This window comes from Rhinichthys klamathensis, unplaced genomic scaffold (genome assembly GCF_029890125.1).
Source record: "Rhinichthys klamathensis goyatoka isolate OS25496 unplaced genomic scaffold, OSU_Roscu_1.1 h1tg000329l_1, whole genome shotgun sequence".
NCBI classification, from domain to species: domain Eukaryota; kingdom Metazoa; phylum Chordata; class Actinopteri; order Cypriniformes; family Leuciscidae; genus Rhinichthys; species Rhinichthys klamathensis.
The window spans coordinates 1,637,760-1,665,491 of record NW_026606844.1 but is presented as its reverse complement, the minus strand read 5'-3'; the positions used below and the strand labels follow the sequence as shown (position 1 = coordinate 1,665,491).

The following is a 27,732-nucleotide window of genomic DNA, read 5'->3' as shown; positions in this document are numbered from 1 at the left end:
CTTTATTTTGCCTTGACAGTCAAATGCTTTTGTAAAAGTCAATGCTTTTTTAACATTTTTGCTGTATGAGGTCATTCTGAAGCCGTATAGAGTCATGATCAACACCAATGTCACTGTCTTTACTGAATTCTACCTGCTGGGATTTCCAGGACTCCATCCACAGTATTATGGAGCTGTGGGAACCCTTTTGTTCTTTGTCTACTTGACACTGACAGGAGGAAATATCTTTATTATTTCTTTTATTTCTTGTGAGAGAAGCCTTCAGAAACCCACCTATTTAATCTTCTGTAATCTTGCTGTGTGTGATCTTGCTTTTGGAACTGTCACGCTGCCTAAAGCCATTGCAAAATACTTTTTTAATAGCAGTGAGATATCATTTTATAGCTGCTTGGTGCAGATGTTTTTTGTTCACTATTTAGGGAGTATTGCCTCTTTCCTAATGCTATTAATGGCAATTGATCGGTTTGTTGCAGTGTGTAACCCACTGAGATACTGTGTCCTCATTACAAACAAAACTATTGTTATGGCATGTGCTGTGATTTGGGCAATCTGTATATCGTGGATGTCAATCATTGTTTTTAATGCCTTCAATGAACCCTACTGCTCTTCTAATGTAATAACCCAAAATTACTGTGACCAAAATTCAATTATTAATCTGTCTTGTGGAGATGTAAGGCAGAAAAAGTTTGTTTCATTTTCATGTGCTATGTTTGTTCTTTTGGGCCCTTTAATTTTCATTATATTTTCTTTTATGGCCATCATCACATGTGTTTTCAAAATCTCAGACATTCAGGCCCGATATAAAACATTCTCAACTTGCACTCCTCAGCTTCTTATCATTTGCCTGTACTATGTGCCCAGATGTGTTGTTTATGTGCATGATGTGATAAATGTGAGCATCTCACCTGGCATCCGGGTTATGTTAATAATGTGGTACAGTCTGCTCCCACCTGTTGTCAATCCCATGATATACTGCTTCAGAACCAAGGATATCAAAGATGCATTAAAGAAAAAAATTAGAGATATGAAAGTGAGCATATGAATAGAGAACAACCTATGAACAAATTTTAAAAAATATATATTGAAATTACTTTATTACAGTAATACTGTTTGTTTTTTTTGGCTGTGTTAGCCCTTTCAATCCGAATCAATTACATATTTGTGAAATTATTTTATTTAATAAAATATGCTAAATGTAATAAATTTTCCTGATGTATAAATTAATTTATTAATAATAATAATACATTCAATTTTTATAGCGCTTTTCTAGACACTCAAAGACGCTTTACAGGTAATTCAAGAGAGGTGGCGTAAAAGGATGAGGAATTAGAAAAGTCTGTTAATGGGAAAAAGCAAGTTCAAAGAGGTGAGTTTTGAGGGCCTGTTTGAAGGATGTTGAGGAGCTTGACTGTTTGATGTGGTCGGTGAGGGCGTTCCAGAGAGTTGGTGCAGCAGCTGAGAAGGCTCTGTGAAGGCCTTCTCAGAAGGCTTATTGAATAAGTAACAATTTACTTATTCAATAAGTAAATTGTATTGCCCTCTAAATGAGCATTAAAACACATCAAACTTCTTTTTTGCATATAAGGTTTAGCAAATGTTCATTTAATAGACTGTACTGTTCACCTGTTCTAATTAAGATATTCCAAACCATTTAGAATTGAATTGTATGGTTTGGTTATAATTTATATATATTCCAAATGTGAACTTACCTTATTAAAAATAGTACAACATTACATGAAAAAAACAGAAATGTTATCTTAAATTAGTCCACATGGCTCAAGCCATTATCTGGTATTATACAGTACAATTTAGTAAAAGAGAAAGTAATTTTACTCATAGATGAGAGTGAAAATAAGGAAATTGAAATGAATTGAATTGTATGAATTGAATTGTATGGTTTGGTTATAATTTATATATATTTAGAATTTAGAATTGAATTGTATGGTTTGGTTATAATTGATATATATTCCAAATGTGAACTTACCTTTTTAAAAATAATACAACATTACATGAAATAACAGAAATTGTATTTTAAATGTTAATAGTCCACATGGCTCAAGCCATTATCTGGTATTATACAGTACAATTTAGTAAAAGAGAAAGTAATTTTACTCATAGATGAGGATGAAAATATGGAAATTGAAATGAAATTTAACAGCCAATATTAAAAATATTAATAACCGATAGGATTTCTAATTCTGCCTTGTAATATGCATAAAAATAGTGTGGGCCTACTGATTCTGTAAATACAGTACATTATTCTGTTATGTGACATGCATATACCCATTTAACAGAGACACCTCAAATGTACTCTAATAGGTTCAGTAGGTTAAATGAAAACAGTAGGATGACAAGATGATTTTCTTAAACATAAGATTTACCATAATTTCCTCATATTTATTCTGATTCAAACAATGCAGAAAGTGCTAAAATTTGTAGACAAGTGATACAGTTCCTCTGTGTCCTTGTTCATGAACTCTTATTTTGACATTGCTTGCATTCAGTTGTGTGTTTAGTTAATGTTTTTTGTGGTTACCATAGTTATTCATTGTTTCATTGATTAGTGTCTTACCTGTTACTCATCATCCTGTGGATTTATACCCTCACTTATCTTCTTTTCTTTGTCTTATGTTAACTTGTCATGCTGGCGTTTCTCGCTAATGTTCCTTGTATTTATTAAATGTGATTTCATCATTATTCTGTGTCAAGCCTTGTGAATCTGGATTATCATCATCTCTAGCCAGCGCGTGACAACGAGATGGAGGTGAAAGTGGAGGAGTGAGAGAAATGCCAAATCCTTCTCCACTGAACTTTCCCTGGCAGACAGTGAGAATGAAAAAAATGTAATGTCCACAACACTGCTTTGAACTCGCATATTTAATATAAAGGCAACGTTTCGACTGCTGGGTCATTACATTTTTTTCACTTTAGTAAGTTCCTTTTGTCCTGCACCTGCCAGAAGGTGGGATGTGCACAGAATTACTTTTATAAATAAAAGACAGTGAGAATGGACAATGATCAATTCAGTCACATATATGTATACGTTACTATACATGTAGCCTACTTTACTTTGGAAAATTAGTGCTCATGTACCCCACCAGTAACAGCCTTATCTCAGCAAGTCCTTCTGACATTTGTCTCTGGCTCTTTATCTTTAAACATCAAAATGCATCAGATTATTCCAAAATGATGCTAAGAGGACTTATTGTCAAAAATCATTTCATTGCATAATTCTACATAATGCCTGTAGCCCACATGTTTGACTATCATGTTGTAATCACTTACTGTTTTTGTCCTTTTTAGTAACTAGCCTATGTATTAATGGTTCATAGGACCATGGGGTGCTTGGTATCAGTGTTTTTACATTTTTTGTATACATACTACCGGCACATCCGGGAACTTAACTGTCAAATTCGTCACCGCCCCTTTTTAGTGGAAAATAAACTAGACTTCCCATAGACTTCAATACAAAATAGCGGCACAAAACAACATCTTTACACAGCCGGCAGGCGTGAATAACTTAAGAAATCAGTAAGATTAAACTAATCAAGTAATTATATGTCCACCCTGGCTGCCATAGAGCGTGAAAGATACATCCACAAACTTAATTTGGTCAATTTAAAAACATGTCCCTTCATTCTCCCAGCATTAAATTGGTGTAACAACCCCACCCAGTGGCCAGAGGTGTCTTACCCGGACATTTAGTCGTACCTCATCGAGTCACGAGGTAAGCCAGTGAATGATTTTACTTCGTTTTTGAAAGTAAACATCTTTAAATGTATATATTATGTCTTTAGATTTAGAGAACTGAGTGCAATTTTCTAGACGGGGTGTAACACCAGCCATACAACTATGACTTAGCTTTCGATAGCATGCTAAGATAGCAGGATGATGATGGCAGGTAGCCTGGGCTAGTTGATAACGGACATACACTAAGACAGCCCAGCAGTTATCTATCTAAAATAACACGATGATCATGATAGGTTGTAAAATATTGGAGTTGTGGGAAGCTTACATAACTTAAACTGTATGTTTAAGGTTGCTAGTGTCCTGCTTTCTAATCAAGCTTGAGATGTCATGCAATACATTATTATTGAGATAATATTGTTCAATAATGTTTAGCCTGCTGTGCTGTGAAGAGTAGATCATACTTTATTTTAATGATGGTGTTGTTTCATTTATAAGAATTTACACGGCAAGGAAAATTAAAAACAACAAATCATTAGAAGCGCACATATTTTTTACAGATGGATGGGTGCAGACAATCCATCATTTTAAACCTGAAGGATCTGACAGTAGTACCATTTTTAAGACCCAAGTCAAGCCATCCTATAGGGTCACAGAGAAGCCTCACAACACCTGGGTTGCTGTCAAAAGTGATGGAAATATTCTGGCAGCCCATTGTGATTGCATGGCAGGGTAAGACCGAAACAAAATAAATGTATGCTCCTTGTAACACTGCCGTTCTTCTGCTCTGTCCCATTTGTGTGAACAAGCACCAAATAAAACTAAACATGTGTGAATGTACTTGGTCAGTAAATTGTGATTATGTTTTTTAATTTTCAAACTTGGGGAATGGAAGGCTCACCTGAGCTGGTGGTTTATGGCCGGGGAGAAACCAATCATCCAGTCTACCGCGAGCAGTCTCCCCCAGCGCCGCCACGGCAGCTTTAGTCTGCCCGTGGCATGTTCCAAAACTGCAACCAGCTCAGCATACACTGGGCAGGGATCATCTCCTGCTCGTCCGGAAGAGCACTCGCTGCCGGACTAGGAGGGGAAAAGTCAGAATACACCTTCAGCTCACCCTCGTCAGCCGCCAAATCGTCTGAGAGGATTACACCCCTCTCAAGGCGATCGGCGAGCTCCATCTGAGAACCCCATGACGCACGTCGCCGCTCTGCCTCAGCACGAGCGGGACCTGAGCCGCGAGGTCCAGACGCTGAGCGCTCTTCACTCGAGAATAGGGCCAGGAAAACGCTCACAATTTGCACAGGCAGATCCCTCGAGAACTGCCTGTGCGTGCTCTTCTCTAAGACAGAAAACGCACAGTTCATGTGTGTCATGATGTGGGTTTTGTGTCTTGTCTTTTCATGTTCAGTGGTTCCCTGACCTGTCTTTTAGTTATCCCAGGTGTTTCTTATTATCCACGCCCCCTTGTTATCCTGTTAGCTCGTTTGTCTTTGATTATTTAAGGCCTGTGTTTTTGCCCTAAGTTGGTGAGTTGTTGAATGTTTGATGTCGACATTGGTCGCTTCTGATTCTGAGTCTTTGTCTAGGTTTGTAGTTCGTCTAAATAAAGCCTGTACATTGCGTTTGGATCCAGCCTCCTATCTGCCTTCACCGCATCACGTTACAGATCGTCACAGAACAACTCACCACGAAATGGATCCAGCAGTTGTCAGCAACCGGGCTCTGGGAGAATACCTGTCGACGTTATTGCAAGAGGGCCAGTCCGTCCAAAGGTACGCGAAGGATTTTCTGTCCATTTGCCATCTGGGAGCGCTAGATGATATCCAGCTCATGGGCCTGTTTTGGAACGGGCTGGATTATGACATCGCTCTATGGATGCCGCGGGAACTTACCAACTGGACTCTTGACCGGTATATCGCTCAGGCTTGCTCCTTGGAAGACCTCTTCTCCATTACAGGCTTGTTCTACTCGACACCTCCCGAGTTCACATTACCCGCGAAGCCCTCGTCGTCGTCTTCGCCGCTGGTCCGGTCCAGCCCCGTCGAGCCCGAGCTTCACGTGAGCCCCGCCGAGCCCGCACTTCTCGTCTGCCCAGCCGAGCCCGAGCTTCACGTGAGCCCAGACGACCCCGCAACTTCTCGTCTGCCCCGCCGAGCCTGCGCCTCATGTAAGCCCTGCCGAATCCAGTGAGTCAAATGCCGAGTCAAGTGAATCCAGTGAGTCAAATGCCGAGTCAAGTGAATCCAGTGAGTCAAATGCCGAGTCAAGTGAATCCAGTGAGTCAAATGCCGAGTCAAGTGAATCCAGTGAGTCAAGTGCATCGTCAAGTGCATCGTCCAGTGAGTCAAGTGCATCGTCGAGTGAGTCTTCTGAGTCTTCTGAGTCTTCTGAGTCAAGTGCCGCCGAATCAAGTGAGTCAAGTGCCGCCGAGTCAAGTGCGTCCAGTGCTGAATCTAGCCAAGTGAGTGATTCAGACCAAGTGATTGAATCAAGCCCAGTGACTCGCCGTCACAGGAGGAGGAGGAGGAGGAGGAGGAGGAGGACTCGTTCGGCTCGCCAGGCTTCGGTGAGTGTATCCAGACGCCTCGCCCTGCCGGCCCCGCCTCTGCGCCTCGCCCAGCCGGCCCCACCTCTGCGCCTCGCCCTGCCTGCACCCTTCAAGCTACGGGAGGCCTTTCCTGAACCCGTGGATTTCCCCAAGTATTTTTTTGGGGGGGGCCAAGGGTCCGGTGAGGAGACCATGAAGGCTGCGCCGCCATGGTCGTCTGCAGGGGCTTCACCACCCTGGCCTTCGTCTCGTCATGCTCTGCCCTGGCCTTCGCCTCGTCCTGCTCCGCCCTGGCCTGCTCCGCCCTGGCCTTCGCCTCGTCCTGCTCCGCCCTGGCCTGCTCCGCCCTGGCCTTCGCCTCGTCCTGCTCCGCCCTGGCCTGCTCCGCCCTGGCCTTCGCCTCATCCTGCTCCGCCCTGGCCTCCGCTTCGTCTTGCTCCGCCCTGGCCTCCGCCTCGTCTTGCTCCGCCCTGGCCACCTGTTCAGTCAGGCCCGCCCACGCTCTACGGCCCAGGCCCGCCTTGTCTATGTCCAGGGTCCGTTCCCCTGCATGGGCCTGGCCCTCCATCCCTCCCCCAAGACCGCATGTGCTTCACCGCCCTCCTGAACTTTTTGTTTTTTTTTGTTTTGTTGGGCGTCAGGAGCCGCCCTTAAGGGGGGGTTATGTCATGATGTGGGTTTTGTGTCTTGTCTTTTCATGTTCAGTGGTTCCCTGACCTGTCTTTTAGTTATCCCAGGTGTTTCTTATTATCCACGCCCCCTTGTTATCCTGTTAGCTCGTTTGTCTTTGATTATTTAAGGCCTGTGTTTTTAAGGCCTGTGCCCTAAGTTGGTGAGTTGTTGAATGTTTGATGTCGACGTTGGTCGCTTCTGATTCTGAGTCTTTGTCTAAGTTTGTAGTTCGTCTAAATAAAGCCTGTACATTGCGTTTGGATCCAGCCTCCTATCTGCCTTCACCGCATCACGTTACAGATCGTCACAATGTGTGTCACTCGGCATCAGATATCTCGGGCACGGGTCTGCACACTTCTGAAAGCACTCAGCCTTCTTAGTGCATTTCATAATTACTTGATTTTAGACATGTGCTGGTATTCGGTAATGCGATAAATCATGGTAATGAATATGCACGATATTGTTATAACGGGCACTTCAAAATACCGTGAAAAATAATAGATCCGAATTTAGATTTTTAGAATGCGCATTAGCTTATTTTCCATCAACCGCTTAAACACTGCGTATATTCTGCGCAAAAAAAAATGCACACTCTGATGTAAACAATCCCCACATGTATAAGCACTGTGTGCATGCGGGGCAGTGCACTCTTGTCTAATGTAAACACTCCTCACATGGAAAAGAAGCATGGTGGAAGTAGAGGTGGGCGATATATCGTTTAGACGATAATATCCAAATTGTTGTCTGGACGATATGCAAAATTGGGATATCGAATATTTCATAATTTGACAATCCAACCCCCCAAACATGAAAAGAGCTGAAGGAAGTTAAAGAGAAAACAAAGAACGCACACGATAACCTTCTAAACAATTATATGTAGCGATTTTAATATTGTAGGGGTTTGTTTGACTGTATTTTATGTTTTTTTACTAAATAACGATCGTTCCTCAATTGCACGAGAGTTGCTAATTTGCAATACAACGGAGTTCTTACCTGTGTGTTATGATGACGTTTCTTAGGTTAAAGCAACAAAATCCAAAAGCGTAAAGAGAAAAGCCTATGTACGATTAATAAAATAGCTGTTAGAAAAGGCAAAATATGCGTTGTTTGCGGAAAACTGAAGTTGAAAAGTTTTTCTTAAGTGGCAGTGTGGCGTCCTCAAGTGGCGAGCTTTGTGATTGCATCATTCGAAAATTGCATTGTATAATGAAGAGTCCAAAAGATGGAATACATTTTCCCAAGAGATCCAACGGAATAGCCTCCGAAAAGGGCTTCTTTTAACTTCTAGAAAAAAACTTTTTTTAGTACAAACTAAAACATTTTTATTAATACGGGGAACTGCCCATAATGCCTCGCTTATCCTCTGACGTCTTACGTCATTACAGCGTGCCATGCTCAATCACTTGTTATCTAGCTTTGAGCGCAACACAAAAATGAGCGAAGAAAGTGAAAATACAGTCATCCTCAGAAGAACCAGTGCCAGACGAACTAACAGCGAGACGTGGGTCAGCTTCTTTAGCCTGGAGATGGTTTGGTTTTGACAAGAAAGACGAGCGACAAACGTTGCCCATCTGTAGAATTTGTCGCAAGCAGATCGCCGTAAAGCAGAGCGCCACAACCAACCTCTTCCATCATCTCCGTACCACGCACAAAACACAGTTTGAAGAGTAGGCCTATGAAAGGCTTCGTGCTGCTGCTACAAACACGGTACAAAAAAAAACAGACACAACACAACAACAGACCTTGGCAGAAACATTTTTAAAGAAAACGCCATATGACAAAAAAAGCGAAAAGTGGAAAACGATTACAAACTCTGTAACAAGTTTTATTGCAAGGTCTATGTTGCCAATTCAATCAGTCGAGAAGGATGGGTTTCAAGAAATGTTACAGACTTTAGATCCCAGATATAATCTGCCTTCAAGGAGATATTTCAGTGAAACAGCTCTACCAAAACTGTACGAGTCTTGTCGACAAACGCTGTCCCATAAATTGCAGAAGGTCACCTATTATGCCACAACCTCCGATCTGTGGTCCAGCAGAACCTCGGAGCCGTACCTATCTCTGACAATACATTTTGTTGATGAAGAATGGCAACTACAGAGCTATTGCCTTCAGACATCATACTTCCCAGAGGATCACACCGGTGAACTTATTGCTCAAGGACTAAAAGATGCCCTGTCCTCGTGGTCTTTGGACGATGAACGTATGGTTTCCATGACCACTGACAGCGGGGCTAATGTGGTCAGTGCTCTGAGGATCAACAACTGGCAGCGACTTCCATGTTTTGGACACAGACTTCACATTGCCATTGGTAAGTATTTAAATTTACTAACACTTTAGCATACACTAACACGTGTAAATTTACTTGTAATACTAACACTTTCTCTTCCTTTCTATTAAAGAATAAATAAATAAATAAATAAATAAAAACCTTTACGGGTTCTGCGTTAGATTCAACTGATAAAGGTTATAACACTTACTTTTTTTTATCCTACTGTTAGTTTAACTGCTTCTATTGTTCTCATTTGTAAGTCGCTTTGGATAAAAGCGTCTGCTAAATGAATAAATGTAAATTTGAAATGGACTATAACCAATTATTGATATTTGGTTTAAATTTAGTTGTTGTTGAGATGTTTAACAATATAAAAGAACAATAAAGACTTTATTGAATAATATAATATTTTTAATACTTTTTGTTTTTTTCCCCACAGAGCGGAGCATGCGATATCCCCGCATTGACAGAGCCTTAGGAGTCTGCAAAAAAGTTGTGGCAGCTTTTTCCAACAGCTGGAAAAAAAAAAAGCTCTGGCAAAAGTACAAGAACAGCTCAATCTTCCCCAACATGCACTCATAACAGAGTGCCCCACAAGGTGGGGCTCAAGGCAGCGAATGATCGAAAGGATTTTGGAGCAGCACAAGGCCATACAACAAGTACTGTCTGAAGACAAAAAGCACAGGCACCTGATTCCTACATGGCAAGATATTGACGTTTTGGAATCAATCAACAAAGCACTTGGTCCCTTGTTGGAGTTCACAGATGCTCTGTCCGGTGAGCAGCAGGTTACAGTTTCTTACGTTACACCTGTACTGTCCTTGTTCAACAACGATGTCCTGGCAGTTCAGTCGGATGATACAGACTTGACCAAAGACATCAAACGATCCATTCTGACATACCTGAACAGCAAATTTGCAGGAGACAACGTGGTGGAGCTGCTAGGGATGGCGTCTACACTTGACCCTCGATTCAAACATCGCTACAATAAGGATGAGCAAATCCTGGCCATTGAGAGTGCGATTAAAGCTGAGCTTATGGCTCTGGGAAATGAGGAGGACAAACCGGCTGCAACAGAAGCGGCAGCATCTCATTCCACTACAGCAGTACTTGAGGATGAAGGCACCAGTGAGACACTGTTATTTAAAAAAAAAACACAGCAAGCCAACAGGGTAGAGGAGTCTCTCCAAAGTGCAGTTGAAAAGGAAATGCAGAGCTACCTCATGATACCTGAGATAGACAGTGACAAAGATCCATTAAGCTGGTGGAAAACACAAGAGGTAAATTTCCCTAAAAATGGGAAATTAGCCAGGAAGTATCTGTGCATCCCTGCTTCAAGCAGCCCTTCAGAGAGGGCATTCAGCACAGGTGGGAATGTAGTTACATGTCAGAGAGCTTCTCTGAAGCCAGAGGCTGCGGACAGGCTAGTGTTTTTGTCCCACAATATGAAGAAAATGTAAGTCAAAGAAACAGTTGGCTGCTTTAGTTTTTTTGTGTGGAAGTTTATAATACTTGAAGTTTAAAAGTAAAAGGTTAAGATTTATATTTATATTATAGACATCTATATTTTGGTCTTTATGTTCATATTATGTTAAAGACAGTGCAGTATACTAAACGTATTACCAGTGTTGATCAAAGTACATAATTTAATACTTGAGTAAAAGTACAACTAGTTCTACTTGCTGTAGAAAATACCTCCATGCTTTTTACTTTGGAACCTTTGGAAAAATGTAGGAGAGAGTAGAAAGTATTACATTAATCTTTCAAATATAGAGGCATAAAAGTAATCAGTTCTCAACAAAAAAAAAATCTCAAGTAAAGTAGAGATCTACTTAAGTAAATTTACTTGTTACTGTTACTGCATGTTTACACTTACAGTTTACACTGGTGTTTACCAAAGAAGTGTTTTGTCATTTCAAAAGCAAAATTTTGAATGCAGATTTTACCTGCAGAGCAGTGTCTGTGTTATTTATTTAGTTCCTTTTGTCTTTTTTTTATCCTCATCTTTTTTTATTAATATAATGTGCAAAAATGTTATATTGTGTTGTTCTAATGTTTACATTTTGTAAATCAACTTTTTTTTAAAGAGGTAGTCACATTGTTGTTAGTCTATTACTAGAGTACTGCTGTTTGCAAAGCACAAAGTTAATTTATTACGTGCATATATTGTACTGAAAAAGCACTGTTGTATTACAATAAATATTTAGTACAGTAACTTGGTTCATGTTTAAATCAAGAATGTCTCTCATATCTTTATGTAATAGTATTAATTCTATACAATAATAGGTCAAATGCAGCAAGTCAAAAGACCAACTGGACCTTCTTTGCCAGTTTGCACACATTTCTTTGAAGGATTGCAAAAATATCATCTGAATATCGATATCGAGATATTCATTTTTGTCAATATCTCCCACCCCTAGGTGGAAGGAGGAACGCTGCCGACAATTTATCCCCCTTCAAAAAGCAGGGCTGCCAACTCTCACGCATTCAGCTTGAGACTCACGCGCCTTTTAGACAGGACGCGGAATGCACGCGCGAGGACGTTTTGTTGCTGCTTCGACCGAAGCGCAAGCGCAGCAGTGCGCACCATTGGCGTGCTCGTGCGCACTCCGCGGTCAAAGTTCAAAATAGTTCAACTTTTTGCAAAATAGCAAATCGCGTTGTATCTGAAGGGCAACGTTGAACCCAGCTCCGCGTCCTGTCTGAAAGGCGCTTTAAAGGTGATCTAAGTAACTTTTTTACCTTAACTGAACAGCTTCGGAGTCAGTGGAATGGTTATATTACTTATTTCGGGTTGAATGGTGGTGGTTTCGCACCCCCCGGTGCCCGAGAGCGGATTAAACTCACTTGTAACTTTGGGCCGGCGGGTACTGCACAAGTACACGCCCCCATTCAAGCACCGGCTAGCTATAAGCAAAGGGCAACGATAGATTGAGTTATGGCTGAGCCTGTAAAAAATAAGCAGAAAGCTAGGAAATCTTTGTCGGAGGACCAACAAAAGAGTAAAACAGGAGACTGACGGAGCAAGAAGTCAGACTCGAGTAAATATCGGACCGGCTTTTTCAGAATGGCGAGAACTGAGAGAAACAGAAGCCTGCAAAACGAATGGCCTGACCTGGCCTTCTTGCTGTTGCACTTGTAAGTATCTTTGGAATAAACTGTGTTTAATATTTAAATTTCAAGTAATTGTGACCTCAGGATGTTTGCTATTGTCTGTAAAGGTTTTTATTATGATTGCTGTCTGTTACGGGCTTACTAGTACGCTAGATACTATAACTTTGATGTCAGCATTGTCATTAGCAAACAAGTTTGATATCTGTAGTTGTTTAGCCGTTCCTCTGTCGGTTTTATTTGTGTAACTTAGTTTGCAAATAAATAGATATCAAATTCTTCAAATTAAGACACCGGTGTATACCCGCGTCTAAATGGCTAGTGGAGATTTTGGCTTGATCTAGCTAGATGGATGCTGCCCTTCAATGTGTCTAATTTAGCTTGCACGTTGCATCCAGACGTTACTTTGCTTTTATTTGGCGCCAGTGTAGCTTTTTTGCAGTGCGCTACATAGTGTAAAAGCCGATGGCTCACTGATCGCATACTGTATTGTATTGATCCATAATATGCTACAAATCCTCGAGCTAGAAAAAACGTTCTGATGTTTTCTTAGACAAGCAAAGGTAAAAAGTCATTCTACCAGATGAACTTATAGACCTTGCTAATATAACTTTAGAAAAATTAGCCTCCGATATATTTTTTTTTTTTGCTCATGCCCACTCTCCCCGCAAAAAACCCCCCAAAAAAAACACGAAAGCAGTTGTCACGAGGTGACGAAGCGAAGGGGAACTAAGTCCCGCTGAAATTGTGTTCCCCCCGGAACGGCCTTACTGAAACACCGAGCCGGTTCCGGTTGTGTATCTGTCGCCATGGCAGCGGCGGCTGATGACAGATCAGCATCAGGTGTGGAGGATTTACGCGGGGATCTGCGATAGGGCTATGCAGACAAATGGAGTGTATAAAAGGAGAGGGAAGAGGCAGTCGAGTGTGGTGCTCCCCCGGGAGAAATCATTTCTTCTGCAGTGACGCTGATTCGCGGAGATATCTATGGAGAGGATTCGGCTGAATTGAGGGTGCAATGGTGATTGTGTGAACACGAGTTGAAAACGTCAAAGGATGGGAAGTGAGTGAATTGTGGAGATCGAGTCAAGACCGGAAAACGCCATCATCATTGAAAGGGAGATAAGTAGTATGACATCGGATCTATGTGAAGGTATGCTCTGCCCCGAGCTGGATATAAAGTTGTGAAGTGTATTGATCGCGAGTGTAACTGTCACTGGAGAGTGTTTGGATCGAGTCATCCTTGACTTCCCGCTATCTTTCTTCTGAATGTGAGAGGGCATTGAAGACGCTTGTCCCCTGTGCCCGTGAGAAGTTATCTACATCTCTTCGCCCTCTGATGAGAACTGATTCAGCGCAACAGTGGAAGGATTGATCATTGGGTGAGTGCTGGCCTTATTGCACTGAGAGTGAGAGTGGATATGCAGTGCCTGAATTGAAGTGTCACACAGTATTGGCTTGAAGTGAGGTTGTGGTGTGTGGGATTTATATACATATTAACTGCCGAGTATTCCCCAGTTCATATTCTTGTCCGCTGTTACTGAAGAAGACTCTAAGTGTGGAATGTGCGTGTTTCATCTCTGCATGTGAGAAGAATGTGGGCACATGTATAACTTGTTCTGTCTATTTAATAGAAGATTTCGCCGCTAATGTTCCCTTGTGTGATGCCTGCCTGAAGGAGAGACACACACTGGCCACATCTCTGTCTGTTTTGGAGCAATGCACTCTAGCTGTAAGCCCTCGTCTCCGTATTGAAGAAAAAGCGTACATGCACTTGTATAACTGACCTTGTCTCTTTAACAGAGGATTCCTTTGCTAACGTGTGATGCCTGCCTGAAGGAGAGACACACACTAGATGCATCCCTGTCTGCTGCAGGAAGACACCCTCCAGCCAAGAATCCCTCACCTGTCTGTTGGAAGAGTTCCCTCTTGGCCATCAGTTTCTGTACCGGCCACGCCCCGACTGTTCGACGGTCCGAGAAGGTTTGCTCGCTTGGATACTCACCTGTCTGCCCCGCGAAGATCCTTCTCCACCACGAGACTTTGCCCTGCTCCGCTCCTTGAGAAGGTTTACTTACCTGGCTATTCTCCTGTCTGGTGGAAGAGTTCCCTCTTGGCCATCAGTTTCTGTACCGGCCACGCCCCGACTGCTCGACGGTCCGAGAAGGTTTGCTCGCTTGGATACTCACCTGTCTGCCCCGCGAAGATCCTTCTCCACCACGAGACTTTGCCCTGCTCCGTTCCTTGAGAAGGTATACTTACCTGGCTATTCACCTGTCTGGTGGAAGAGTTCCCTCCTGGCCATCAGTTTCTGTACCGGCCACGCCCCGACTGTTCGACGATCCGAGAAGGTTTGCTTGCTTGGATACTCACCTGTCTGCCCCGCGAAGATCCTTCTCCACCACGAGACTCTGCCCTGCTCCGCTCCTTGAGAAGGTATACGTACTGTACCTGGCTATTCACCTGTCTGGTGGAAGAGTTCCCCCCTAGCCTCAGCTTCTGTACCGGTCCCGTCCTGACTGTTTGACGGTCCGAGAAGGTCGGCTCACCTGGACACCCTGAAGTAGAGAGTGTTTAGCCCCTGTTGGTTTCCCCTTTGTTTTTAGAATTCGCACCATGCATGGTAAAAACGTTTATAGCCTCCTGGTCATGACGTTACCCGCCATTACACTTTCTAGTTGGTAGTTGTTCTGCCACGGTGGCAGCAGCAGGGCCTGAACCACAGAGTGCAGACGCTTGCCCCTCCCTGGAGGCTAAGCATCCATTTGTCAGAATAAGTGCATCCAGCCCCCTCAACGCACATGCTCCGTTCCCAAGAAGACAATGTACAGTAGAGCTCACACGTGTCCTCAGATGTCAAAAAGTGTGGACAGGGAGGCACACAATTCCTGAAACCTTTGCTGTTTGCCATGGTTTTCACACACTACAAATAAGTGGGTCCTGTAGACATTTAAGCTGATTTTGTGTAACTCAGGAACCCTTTTATACGCATGGGTGCTCTGTGTGTGACGTCATGGACTGCCATCTGCCACGCGCTAAGACACCGGTCACTCCAAGGGCGTTCCCATATTGTCGGTAACACTTTACTTGAAGTGGTGTGCATAAGACTGACATGACACTATCATAATCATGACATGACACATGTCAAGAATATGAAGGAGGTTTTATGCATGTTTATGACAACTGTCATTAAGTGTCATTCGCTCAATTATGACATTTTTAATGCAAATATGACATTGTTTGAGATGTCTTTGTTATGACAACTTGACATAAACCAATACATCAAAACCTGTCAGTGTTTTGGTCATGACAATCTGACATTACCAAGACAACATCAATTGTCATAAATATGTCATAAACATGACATAGCAGATTAATTATCAAACTTAAGAAACCACTTAGCTTTATGGGTTAACATTACATTAAACTGTCATGTGGTTGGTTTTGGCATTGGCTGTCATGAGGCCATTATAATTGTGTCATGAATATTTTTCTTGACCTCAACTACAGTGGTACAAATTGAATTTGTCATTAAAATGTTATAATGGCCTCATGACAGCCAATGTCAAAACTAACTACCTGACAGTTTAATGTAATGTTAACCCATAAAGCTAAGTGGTTTCTTAAGTTTGATAATTAATCTGCTATGTCATGTTTATGACATATTTATGACAGGTTGTGTTGTCTTGGTAATGTCAAGTTGTCATGACAAAGACACTGACAGGTTATGATGTATTGGTTTATGTCAAGTGTTCATGACAAAGACACTGACAGGTTATGATGTATTGGTTTATGTCAAGTGTTCATGACAAAGACACTGACAGGTGTGATGTATTGGTTTGTCAAGTTGTCATAACCAAGACATCTCAAACAATGTCATATTTGCATTAAAAATGTCATAATTGAGCGAATGACACTTAATGACAGTTGTCATAAACATGCATAAAACCTCCTTCATATTCATGACATGTGTCATGTCATGATTATGAAGGTTTCATGTCAGTCTTATGCACACCCCTTCAAGTAAAGTGTTACCAAATGTACTTAAGTACACCACAGCTTAAACAGCCCAAGCCGTCATTGCTACACTGTTAACAATTTATTGTAATTTTACAGGAAATTCCTGGCAACTAATTGCAGTAAATTTACAGCAAGTAATATACAGGATTTTTACTGTTTACTGTTACAATAAAGTACTGTATTTATACAGCAGTGCTACTGTGATTATAGTAGCATTATTACAGTAAAATGCTGTAATTTATTACAATTTACTGTACATTTACTAAGTTCCGTATTAGCCAATTAAAAACACAACGATGGTAAAAATTTACCATTGTACAATTTTTGCCACCATTATGGTGAACAGTGTTGCCTTTAGTTGGGCAATTTGACTCTAGACTTCTTATGTGAATTTATGGTCATCATACATCATTTGTTGCAAAGAAAGTCAGAAACAAAAGTGGTCTAGTGATAGGTTTATAACATAATAAAATACAAAAAACAACCGAAAGTGGTTATTTGTTATTAATACATTTTTTTATACAGATCAGACATCAAGCTGATATTTTTTCTAAAATTGGGAATGTAATATTTGGACACACACACAGACATCAAGAATCTACATATGAATCTCAACAATGGTGACATGCTTTATGCCGCAATGCATTCTGGGAGGCTACATAGTTTAAAACTCCCAGCATGCATTGTAGCATGAAGCATGTCACCATTGTTGAGATTCATATGGTGATTCTTGATGTCTGTTTGTTTCTAAAAAAAAATTATAATGAATTTTTTTTTTTAAATCAAAAAATGTATACAAAAATACCCTGTGTCAAGTAAGGTCAAAGTTATTTATTAATAACAAATTACAACTTTTGGTCAGGGTCCAGGATAAGATTAGTGAATCATTCTCCTTTTTGATAATGAAAACTATAACACCTGAACACTTTGGTTTTGTTTTCCTATGTAACAAATTATGTGCTTTGGTAAACACTGTTACAAAGACCAAAATTTAACTTAAAATGCCATGAGTCAAACTGCCCAACTAAAGTAAACACTGATCATCATAATGGTGACCAAACATTTTAAACCTTCGACATCTAACCTCCGTTCATAGACTTATGACTGAATTAAAGTCAGTCTGGTTAGTAATAAGTGAAGCTGGTAATGCTGTTTGTGGAGTTGTTTAATCCTCCTCTGCTGAGATCTTCAGAGATTTAATGTCTTCTTTTTATCTTTATCTGATTTTAAGGCTGTGACTGGATATCCATAGACTTATAAAATAGATTTCATGGTAATGTTTCATACCTGATTCTTCCTAAAATGTTTGATTCTGGTACCGTTGGCAGCCGCCGGGCAATTTCAAAATTCAAACAGCAGCGATCCCACAATGCTATGCGGTGGCTGTAAAATAATGCTTCTACAGTGTAGTTACAATAAAATTACATGCATTTGCATTTACAATAAAAACATGAATACAATATGTTGTTGTAAAATTTATTGTAAAAATTACATCAATTGCTAACAGTGTAGCTATAAAGTGACGTTTTAGACCTGGGCGCATTTGTAGTTCTATCAATGGTAGCTTTGAATCCATCGTGGAAGCAAGCAGTTTTCTGTTTCAGTATTGATCAACCAACCTTGATGTAAAGGAAGTAGCAAACCTATTTATTGATTTGTTTATTTTAGCTTGGCTGACCTCTTCACTTCATCATTAGGCAATATAATTTCATGACATTTGTCTATTACTGAATTACCTGCAGAGACTACAAGTTAATTCAACTCTTGTTCTATGGATTAAGGACTTTTTAAAAGATAGACCCCAACATGTCAGAATGTTTTAAATCTAATAGTATTATTGTAAATACGGGGGTTCCTCATGGTTGCGTGTTATCACCTATTTTATTTTCCATATATACAAATGAAATCAGGTGTGATATTGTGGGTATGTCACTTTTGAAATACGCTGATGACATGGCTTTGGTGGCCTGCATAACAGATGAGCAATCCCTGGTCACATATAGACAATATGTTGATTCAATGATTCAAAGGTTCCAAGAAAGTTATCTGGAGTTAAATATAAGTAAGACGAAGGAGTTATGTTGTGGGAGGTTTCGTTCATCACTATCTGAACCACTTAAGCTAGTGTCTCAACATGTGAATATCAACTATAAGAAAGCTCAACAGCGCTTATTTCTATTGAGAAGGTTGAAGAGTTTTAATGTAAGACAGAATATCATGATAACAGTATATCATTCTCTTGTTGAATCAGTTATGACCTTTAATATTGCATCCTGGTTTAATTTTGTTTCTGCTAAAAATAAGGAAAAATTATCCAGAGTAATCAAACAGGCATCTGAAATTATTGGGCCCCCCCAGATTCAACTAGTAGACCTCTATAACTGTGCAGTAAAGAGGAAAGCAGTCTCCATTGTTACTGACCCCTCTAATCCTCTGTACCCCTCTTTTCAGGTACTACCATCAGGTTGCCGCTTTAGAGCTCCTTTGGCCAAAAAGAAAGCTTACAGGAACTCTTTTATTCCTACTGCTATTTCTATTTTAAACAAGACCAAAACGTTTTATTAGTATATTGGGCTTGAGCCTTTATTTATTTACATTATTTACAAGGCAGGCCTACTTTTGTCTTCCTTGTATCAATTGTATTTTGTGATGTGCGTGTGATTGATTGTACTGTGTATATGTGAGCCTTTTTAACCAAAGACAAATTTCTATCACTGGTTGATAGATAATAAAGTTTTTTTAATTAGAATTTGATAATGTTGACAGTAAATACGTATATAAATAAATACATTACAAATATAGGATTATGTGCAACAAAACTGCTCTTTCCACCCCTTACAGTAATTTTAAAATAAATGTTCTGTTCTACAGAGCCCTCAGGGGGTTCTACATGTGAGAGTTTTACATTACGTCAAAGAGTTTAAGTGTATCTCAAGTGTGAGCATTTAAAAGCCAAAGCCAAAGCAAACTTGTAATCATAACGTAACTGAGGACACTCTGACCTGTGCTGTAAGTATATTTATGTTATGTCTAGAAAAAGATCATGAGCCTGTTTTGTCTTATTCTATTTGTAAATATTGTGTTTGTAGATTCCGCACTGTAAAAAAAATATTATCTAAGCTTAAATTATTAATGTCTATTAAAATCATAGAGCAATGTTCTTCAAATGTTGTATCTTTATGTAGGCATACATATTGTACTCATGCAAGAGTTTGTGTATATAAGTTTTATTGTGCTATTTTACTTTTTATTTCGCCAGATGGGGTCGGGCAGCAATGATGGAACCTACAAAAATACAAACAGCACAACAATGATTACTGAGTTTGTTCTACGAGGTTTTCCTGGCCTCCCTCCTGAGTATTACGGATGTGTAGGAGCTTTGTTTTTCGTCTTATACCTCCTTCTTGCTACTGGGAATATTTTCATCATTGTCTTTGTGATGTGCGAGAAAAGCATTCAGAAACCAACATACCTAATCTTCTGTAACCTCGCAATGGCAGATCTTGCACTTGGAACGACAACCTACCCAAGAGTCATTGCAACGTACTGGATGTTTGACAAAATCATATCATTCAACACCTGCTTGACGCAGATGTATTTTGTCCATTTTCTTGGGGCTACAAATTCATTCCTCATGGCACTGATGGCTCTTGATCGATTCATAGCTATTTGCAATCCTCTCAGATATCATACCCTGATTAAAAATTCAACTATTGCCATTATGTGTGCATGTGTTTGGATAGCAAACATGCTGCAGTTAGTTGGAGTCACTTTCCTGCTCCTCAGTGTGAATTTCTGTGGGTCAAATGTCATACCCCATTGCTACTGTGATCACGTGTCTTTAAGCAAACTGGCATGTGGAGACATAACTACCATGAAAGTCACATCTCTAGTCATTGCCATGATTGTTCTGTGGGGTCCTTTAAGTTTTATCTTATTTTCTTACATCTCTATCATCATCACTGTGTTGAGAATGTCAAATTCAGAAGGACGCTATAAAGCCATTTCCACGTGCACTCCACAGTTACTGATCATTTGTCTGTATTATCTACCCAGAACTTTTGTGTATATGACACATGTTGCTGGCTATGAATTTAGTATTGACATCCGCATTGTGGTCTCCTTGATGTATAGTCTCATACCTGCTGTTATTAACCCGTTTATATATTGCTTCAAGACTAAAGAGATCAAAGAGGCAATAATTAAAAAAATTAAGATAAAACAGGTTGGAGTCAAAGGAAAGTTAAATCTTGGGTAAAAATAATCTGGTCCAGAAATAATTATTCCGATACAGCGACAATGAAACTGAAACACTGGCCAATATAGTGTTGGAGGTTTCACGACCATATGCATGGCGTGGTGGCCAATCTTACAAATATAAATACAAATACTATTTAATTTGACAGATACTCTTTGTTCACCTTTTTAATAAGATATTTGTATCAATGTAAAGCACATTGGTCAACTTTCAGTTGTTTTAAACTGTGCTATAGAAATATATTTGAGACATTGAAATTTATGTTAAATGTACAATTAATTGTTTTTATTAAAATTTAAAACTCTGTGATTGCACATGCCCGTCTTTGGTCCCTCAATTTGTCTCTATGTTTGTGCTTTTAAAAACTTAAGAGAATTAAGCCTTGAATTATGGGTTTTGTATAGTTGAGAAAAATCTGTCCCTATATACACAAAGATCCCACACACACTCTGCAACAAGCCTAACAATCTATCTTTATTTATTGCTATTATTGTACTGATATTTTTTATCTATAAAAATATCTGTTTACTATTACATTTATGTTACTATTAAATACAAATTAAAATACCATAAATGTTTAGTAACAGAGATAAAGACTTTTCTTTCCCCCATGGGAAATTTACTGCAAAATGTAGCAACAAACAAATGTGTGATTATATAGTATTTATTTTATTGAACAAATGAACAAAACAGGGGAGTGTCAGGTATGTTTCACACAAAGTCTGATCTTATTGGCCGAATAAATTTCAAGAATCCATTCCACAACCTCTCAAATTTATCCATTTCAAATCTACAAGTAAAAGTCAGTTTCTCCATAATGTATATATCATGCATCACATCAACCCAATTTTCCTTTCTTGGCGCTTCCACCTTTAGCCACTTCCTAGTAATTCCCTTTTTTCCTGCTAGTAACATGATTTTAAACATTTTACAATTCAGATTCGTTTTACCTTGGATATTAAGTCTTCCCAAATAAAATGTGTCAAAAGTGAGAGGGAGATTAAACTGTAAAATCTTGCATTGTTTAAGTTCCATCCAATATTTCACCATCAAAGGACAGCTCCAAAAAATATGAACATGATTTGCACTCTTTTCCCCACATCCCCGCCAACAGCTTGTATCCCGATATTTTGTCTGAGCTGGAGTTCTAAAATATCTCACTAAGTTTTTCCATGCATGTTCCCTCCAAGTTAAGGATGATGTCACTCTCCATATTTGTTGAGTGAGATCTTCCCATTCCTCATCCGTCAGTTTTATGTTTGCTTCAATTTCCCATTTTTGTTTTATATAACGTATCGTCTCTTTTTAAATTTTCTATCCCTGAATATATCTTTGAAATTCATTTCCTGTTTAGTTTAAATTGGTATGCGGAGATAAAGAGTTTTAATAATGTTTAACTCCAAGTCGAAATTTTACTTTTTTATATCATCCTCTAAATAATGCCTCACTTGCAGAAATCTATAAAATCTTGATTTGCCAGACTAAACTGTTCTTTAATTTCTTCAAAACTTTTACACTTCTTATTTTCTAATAGTTCCCAGAACATATGTGGGCCTTGTTCCCAATTTTTAAATCTATTATCTCTTTTATTAGGGGAAAATTCTGTATCAATCCACCTTAGCAGCTTATTGCTGTGTGTCAAGTTATTCTTTATAACAATTTCAAACCACACTTTAAGTGAAATGCCAAGCCATGGGTTGGGTACATTATTCGATTGGTGCCAGAGTTTGTTATCCCCGATTAATGCCTGTATTGGAGCTTCCGTTGTCATTTTCGTTTCAATTTCTTTCCACCTAGCAGAGTAGGAGGGATTACATAAGTTCAGCAAAGGCTTTATTTGTGCTGCTTGATAATAACTTTTTAAGCACGGGAGAGCTAGCCCACCCTTCGCCTTAGACAGTTGTAGTGTTTTATCTTTTTCTGGGTTGTTTTCCTTGCCAGATATATCTTGAGATAATTTTGTCCCATTCTATAACTCCCTTGTCCAGTATCTCCACTGGAAGATTCTGAAATAGGTATAACATCCTGGGGAGAACAATGATTTTGACCACCGTCCTCAATTCTAGATGTAAGAGTCATAAAGGGGATTAAATTCAACCTTGCAATGTCTTTTTCTATTTTGGATATTAATGGGTCATAGTTTGCTGACTTCAATTGGCTAATATCTTTTGTTAAATTAACTCTTAATTAAATTCCACTTAATTTCATGCTTTTCCCCGTTCGTTGGTCTGCGAGGCCAACACATTCTCATCCTATGGCGTCATATAGGTGACGCCTTGGGATCTGCGTCTCATATTGACGCTAAAGGATGCCATGTGCGTCGGATTTAAGCGAAATGTCAAAAGCGTCACCTGTATGACGCCTTGGGTTCTGCGTCTCATATTGACGCTAAAGGATGCCATGTGCGTCGGATTTAAGCGAAATGTCAAAAGCGTCACCTGTATGACGCCTTGGGTTCTGCGTCTCATATTGACGCTAAAGGATGCCATGTGCGTCGGATTTAAGCGAAATGTCAAAAGCGTCACCTGTATGACGCCTTGGGTTCTGCGTCTCATATTGACGCTAAAGGATGCCATGTGCGTAAGATTTCGACGAAATGTCAAAAGACGAAATGTGACGCCTTGGGATGAGAACGGGCTGGCGAGGCTTACCCGTCCGATGACGTGAGTATAGAACTCCCATCAGATGCTGCGAGAGCCCTCCCGGTCAAACGCCTATACTTTCACTGTTCCTCAGCCGGCGAGACTCGCCAGTCTGGTGCCGTGAGTATTGAACTCCCATCCGATGCTGTGATCAACCATGCCTTTATCTGTCCAGTGAGGCTTACCCATCTGATGTCGAATAGGCTACTAAACCACACAAACTGCGAAAAGCAGTGAAGGGTAAATTAAGCCCAAACAAGGAAAATGGCCTGCACCAGTAGGCTACGTGAACATACTTAGCTGGCCTATACTAAACTCCACCAAATGCGAATGGTATTATAGCGCTATAGCCTGACGTTGTCATACTTAGATTCTAGTCCGAATGTGAGTCTGATACTGCTCCATTGGGCTGTGATTATGGGGTGTGTTTCAACCGAACCAGGAAAGAAAATGCCTCTGGACTCAATTGGATCTACAAATGCCTTGATCGAGGTTCTCTGTTCCTCTTTTAAAATGAATGCGCTGTCTACATCTTCTATAACAGACACGATGGCTGAATCTACACATCTAATTTCTCCAGCGGCAGCCATTCTTTGTTGTAAACAAATTCATCCCAAGCACTATTTGGGGACCTGGATGATTACGTTACGGTTGATCATCTGTCCATCATCGTATAAAGCCCGCCCTGACAATTTGATTGGTCCGAACAGCTCTGGTTCGGGCATACTTGCTTCACAATGGATTTCGTAGCTAATAGGGCTACAAAACTCACCACACTTTGCAACAGAAGTATATTGACTGTTTTCTTTTATCTGAAATAAAAAAAATTCACCAACACTGTATAGCTAATATACTACATAACTAAAGAAACAATAAAATGGTACAATGCAATTAATATAATGCAATAGAAACACCACATCTCACAGGGAAACAAGGCATAATCATGCAACTTAAATATGGCACACGCTCCTTCGGTTTGAATGGGCATGATGACGATTCTGATTGCCAAGCCTCCCCTGATGGCCCACGAACCTAATCTATGAGCATGTAATAAATACACACGATCATCTGCGCCACCCTAACTTTGGGTTTGAGGCTGCTGTCCTGGCACTGCTGTGATTTGTGGTTCTGCAGTTCGATATATCTCGTCGGTGCTGCTGCTGAGATAGAGAGAGCAGTTACTGGTGGGTTACCATGATCTTCACTTTAGAATACTGATCCAAATAATTAGTAATTCCTTCAGAAGGATGTAATACTACTTGAGTCATTACTATCCAAAACCTTTCATAAACCTCAAAAGTTTACAATGACTTCAGTCATTAGTAGGGTTATCATGCTTTTCACTTTAGAAAACTGATCCAAATATTCTAAATAATGTGTTATGTTAAAGTTATTTTAATGCTCGGTGGCTGGTATGAGACACTTGTTGCATATTGCAAGCTAGATCGATATTAGAATATCGTATTTGTAAAAAGCTGGATGCTCCACTAAATGGTGGAGAAAATGCTGTATTACTGTTACTATATTTTGCTAACATAGCATAATCAGAAAGAGCTTTAGCTCTTTCTGATTATGCTATGTTAGCAACTTAGACAGAATAGTGTTGTCTCTGATACAAACAAGTTACTCAACGGTAAATCAAGAAAACAAGCTTCAAACAATAAGACTAACTGTTTTGATCTATATAACAATGATTCGTTTTCTGTCGATAAAGGTATCCAAACAGTTGCTCACTTGTCTAATAAAAGCAAAGTATATTAAAGGAGTCTGGTGTTTCCATGGTTTCTACGCAAGTAAAACTGGAAATCGAGGGTAAGGCGGGTATGACGTCATTGACATGCAGACACTGGCCATTACAGTGGTTAAAATAGCTGAACATTGTTGGAAACATTTGGGATATTGTAAGTACACAAGTCAACAAAATATATAGCATTGTTCTAGTGGTTTTTGGACATTTAAATCCAAAAATCTTACATATTGTGCCTTTAAAGAGGGTCTGAGGTAATACAGGGGTCACACACTGTTTGGGACCCCAACCAGAACATAAGAGTTAACATGTTGCAGAGATAATTTCAGGTGTCTTGTTTATGTAAATGTATTAAGGTAAAAATTGTCACAAGGTCACAAATAAAGATCACTTGTTGTTGTGTCTCATCCCCTCAAAAAGGTCTCTTTGGTCTCTCAAGAGAGATGATAAAGCATGATTTCATCATATCATCATCAGATGCATGTTCAGCAAGAAGAAGATTTCCATACTAACGATACAGTATGTATCTGCGGCAGGTCTTTTGTGCATCTGCATAAATTAGCAATGTCTTATGGAAATAATTGCCCGAAATATACTAATAATATAAGGTTTTAATGTTTTTATAATATTTTGCATTAATGTTGAACTTTGTTGTGCTATTTTTATGCCACTTTCAGATTCAGCTTTGTTTTCATTTTCTTTTTCTAATTGGTAATACAATCTAATGTTATTATAATATTTTACATTAATGTTGAACTTTGTTGTGCTATTTTGATGCCACTTTCAGATTCAGCTTTGTTTACATTTTCTTTTTCTAATTGGTATTACAATCGGTTTTTTTATCAGGTAATTGTGAAGCCGTATAGAGTCATGATCAACACCAATGTCACTGTCTTTACTGAATTCTACCTGCTGGGATTTCCAGGACTCCATCCACAGTATTATGGAGCTGTGGGAACCCTTTTGTTCTTTGTCTACTTGACACTGGCAGGAGGAAATATCTTTATTATTTCTTTTATTTCTTGTGAGAGAAGCCTTCAGAAACCCACCTATTTAATCTTCTGTAATCTTGCTGTGTGTGATTTTGCTTTTGGAACTGTCACGCTGCCTAAAGCCATTGCAAAATATCTATTCAATATCAACACTACATCATTTTATAGTTGCTTTGTGCAGATGTTTTTTGTTCATTACTTAGGGGGTATTAATTATTTTGTTATACTATTAGTGGCCATTGACCGGTTTGTTGCTGTACGTAACCCACTGAGATACTGTGTCCTTATTACAAACAAAACTGTTTTCCTTGCATGTGGGGTGATTTGGACAATGTTAATACCTTTGATGGCGATCATTGTTTATCATGCCTTCGATGAGCCCTACTGTGCTTCTAATGTAATAACCCAAAATTATTGTGAACGAAATGCAGTAATTAAACTCTCTTGTCGAGATATAAAGCAGAAAAGGCTTTTTGCTTTTGGATGGGCCATGTTTATTATTTTGGGCCCTTTGACTGTTATTATATTTTCTTTTATTGCCATCTTCACATCGGTTTTCAAAATTTCTGACATTCAGGCCCGATATAAAACGTTCTTAACTTGCACTCCACAGCTCCTCATCGTTTGTCTGTATTATCTCCCCAGATGTGTTGTCTATACATTTGATGTGACAGCTGCATTCACTCCTGACATTCGGATTATGTTAACTATGTGGTACAGTCTGCTTCCACCTGTTGTCAATCCCATGATATACTGCCTCAGAACCAAAGAGATCAAAGATGCATTAAAGAGAAAAATGAGACACATGAAGTTAGCATGCAGATGACAATGCTGATGGGCAGTCTAAAATATGTCAATAACTTAATCAGTATTTACCCCCGGTTTCACAGAAAAGGCTTAAGATAGTCCCAGACTAAAAAACATTGAGCTGTTTTAACTGAAAGCAACTTGCACTGACATATCTTAAAATATTAAGATTCATTTCATTTCAAGTTTCATTTTATTTTTTTTAGAAAAGATGAGTTTTTTATCTTTCATTTTCTCAATTTTCCTCTAACCAAGGCAAGTGCTCTGAATAAACTATTGATTAAATGGCACACATGATAAAGTTTAAAGGTTTTATCTATTTTGTTTTTTGTCTGTTGTGAAGAATTTCTGAAAACATATAAACTGAGGTTTACTTTACGTATTTAATCCAAAGATCACTATTTTTTTATTTCCTTTATAAAATGTTGTTCTTTAAAAATAGTATAAATGTTCACCATGTAATCATTTTCCTGGCTAGTTTCTAGACACATTAATTAGAACATTTTTATAAAAATAAATAAATAAAAATTAAAAAAAAATTAAAACTTAAAGATAATACATAAAATGAATGAGAAATATTGAATATCCTAAACTATTTTTTGTTTTGTTCAGTGAGTTGTAATTAAAAGGATAATAAAAAGGTCCCTGCATCCCAATATTAACACCTGAAAATCCACCAGAATTCCCAATGAATGAAGAACCTTGGTTTTGTGGACCATGTGGACTAAATGGCCACTAGATGGCATCATCTTCATTGTTTTCTTCAGATTGCCATTGATATAGTTCCTTTTCTGAGACCATTTGTTTTCCGACTTCAAAGCAAAAGGGCCCCTTGGCCTGAATATCAGGTATTAAGCCGTAAAATACCGGTTATTAATAATCATGTCAAAAATAATTATTTTATAATTATTAAATCAATATTTATTATAATGATAAAAATCCACCCAATGTTTTTTTTAAATCCCCATAAATC

General features: G+C 39.3%; 3 protein-coding genes across 3 annotated transcripts; all 3 read left to right on the top strand.

Annotated features, from left to right (window-relative positions):
* Positions 1–52: 52 nt before the first annotated feature.
* Positions 53–1,042, top strand: LOC130105801 (olfactory receptor 52K1-like). The gene has a single exon (XM_056271991.1). The coding sequence runs from the start codon at positions 95–97 to the stop codon at positions 1,040–1,042; it is 948 nt and encodes a 315-aa protein (XP_056127966.1). The 5' UTR covers positions 53–94.
* Positions 1,043–19,572: 18,530 nt separating this feature from the next.
* Positions 19,573–20,788, top strand: or30bw1 (odorant receptor, family 30, subfamily BW, member 1). Its single transcript, XM_056272007.1, has one exon. The coding sequence runs from the start codon at positions 19,573–19,575 to the stop codon at positions 20,569–20,571; it is 999 nt and encodes a 332-aa protein (XP_056127982.1). The 3' UTR covers positions 20,572–20,788.
* Positions 20,789–25,830: 5,042 nt separating this feature from the next.
* Positions 25,831–26,778, top strand: LOC130105807 (olfactory receptor 10A6-like). The gene has a single exon (XM_056271999.1). It carries the CDS (start codon positions 25,831–25,833, stop codon positions 26,776–26,778), a length of 948 nt encoding a protein of 315 aa, XP_056127974.1.
* Positions 26,779–27,732: the final 954 nt, after the last annotated feature.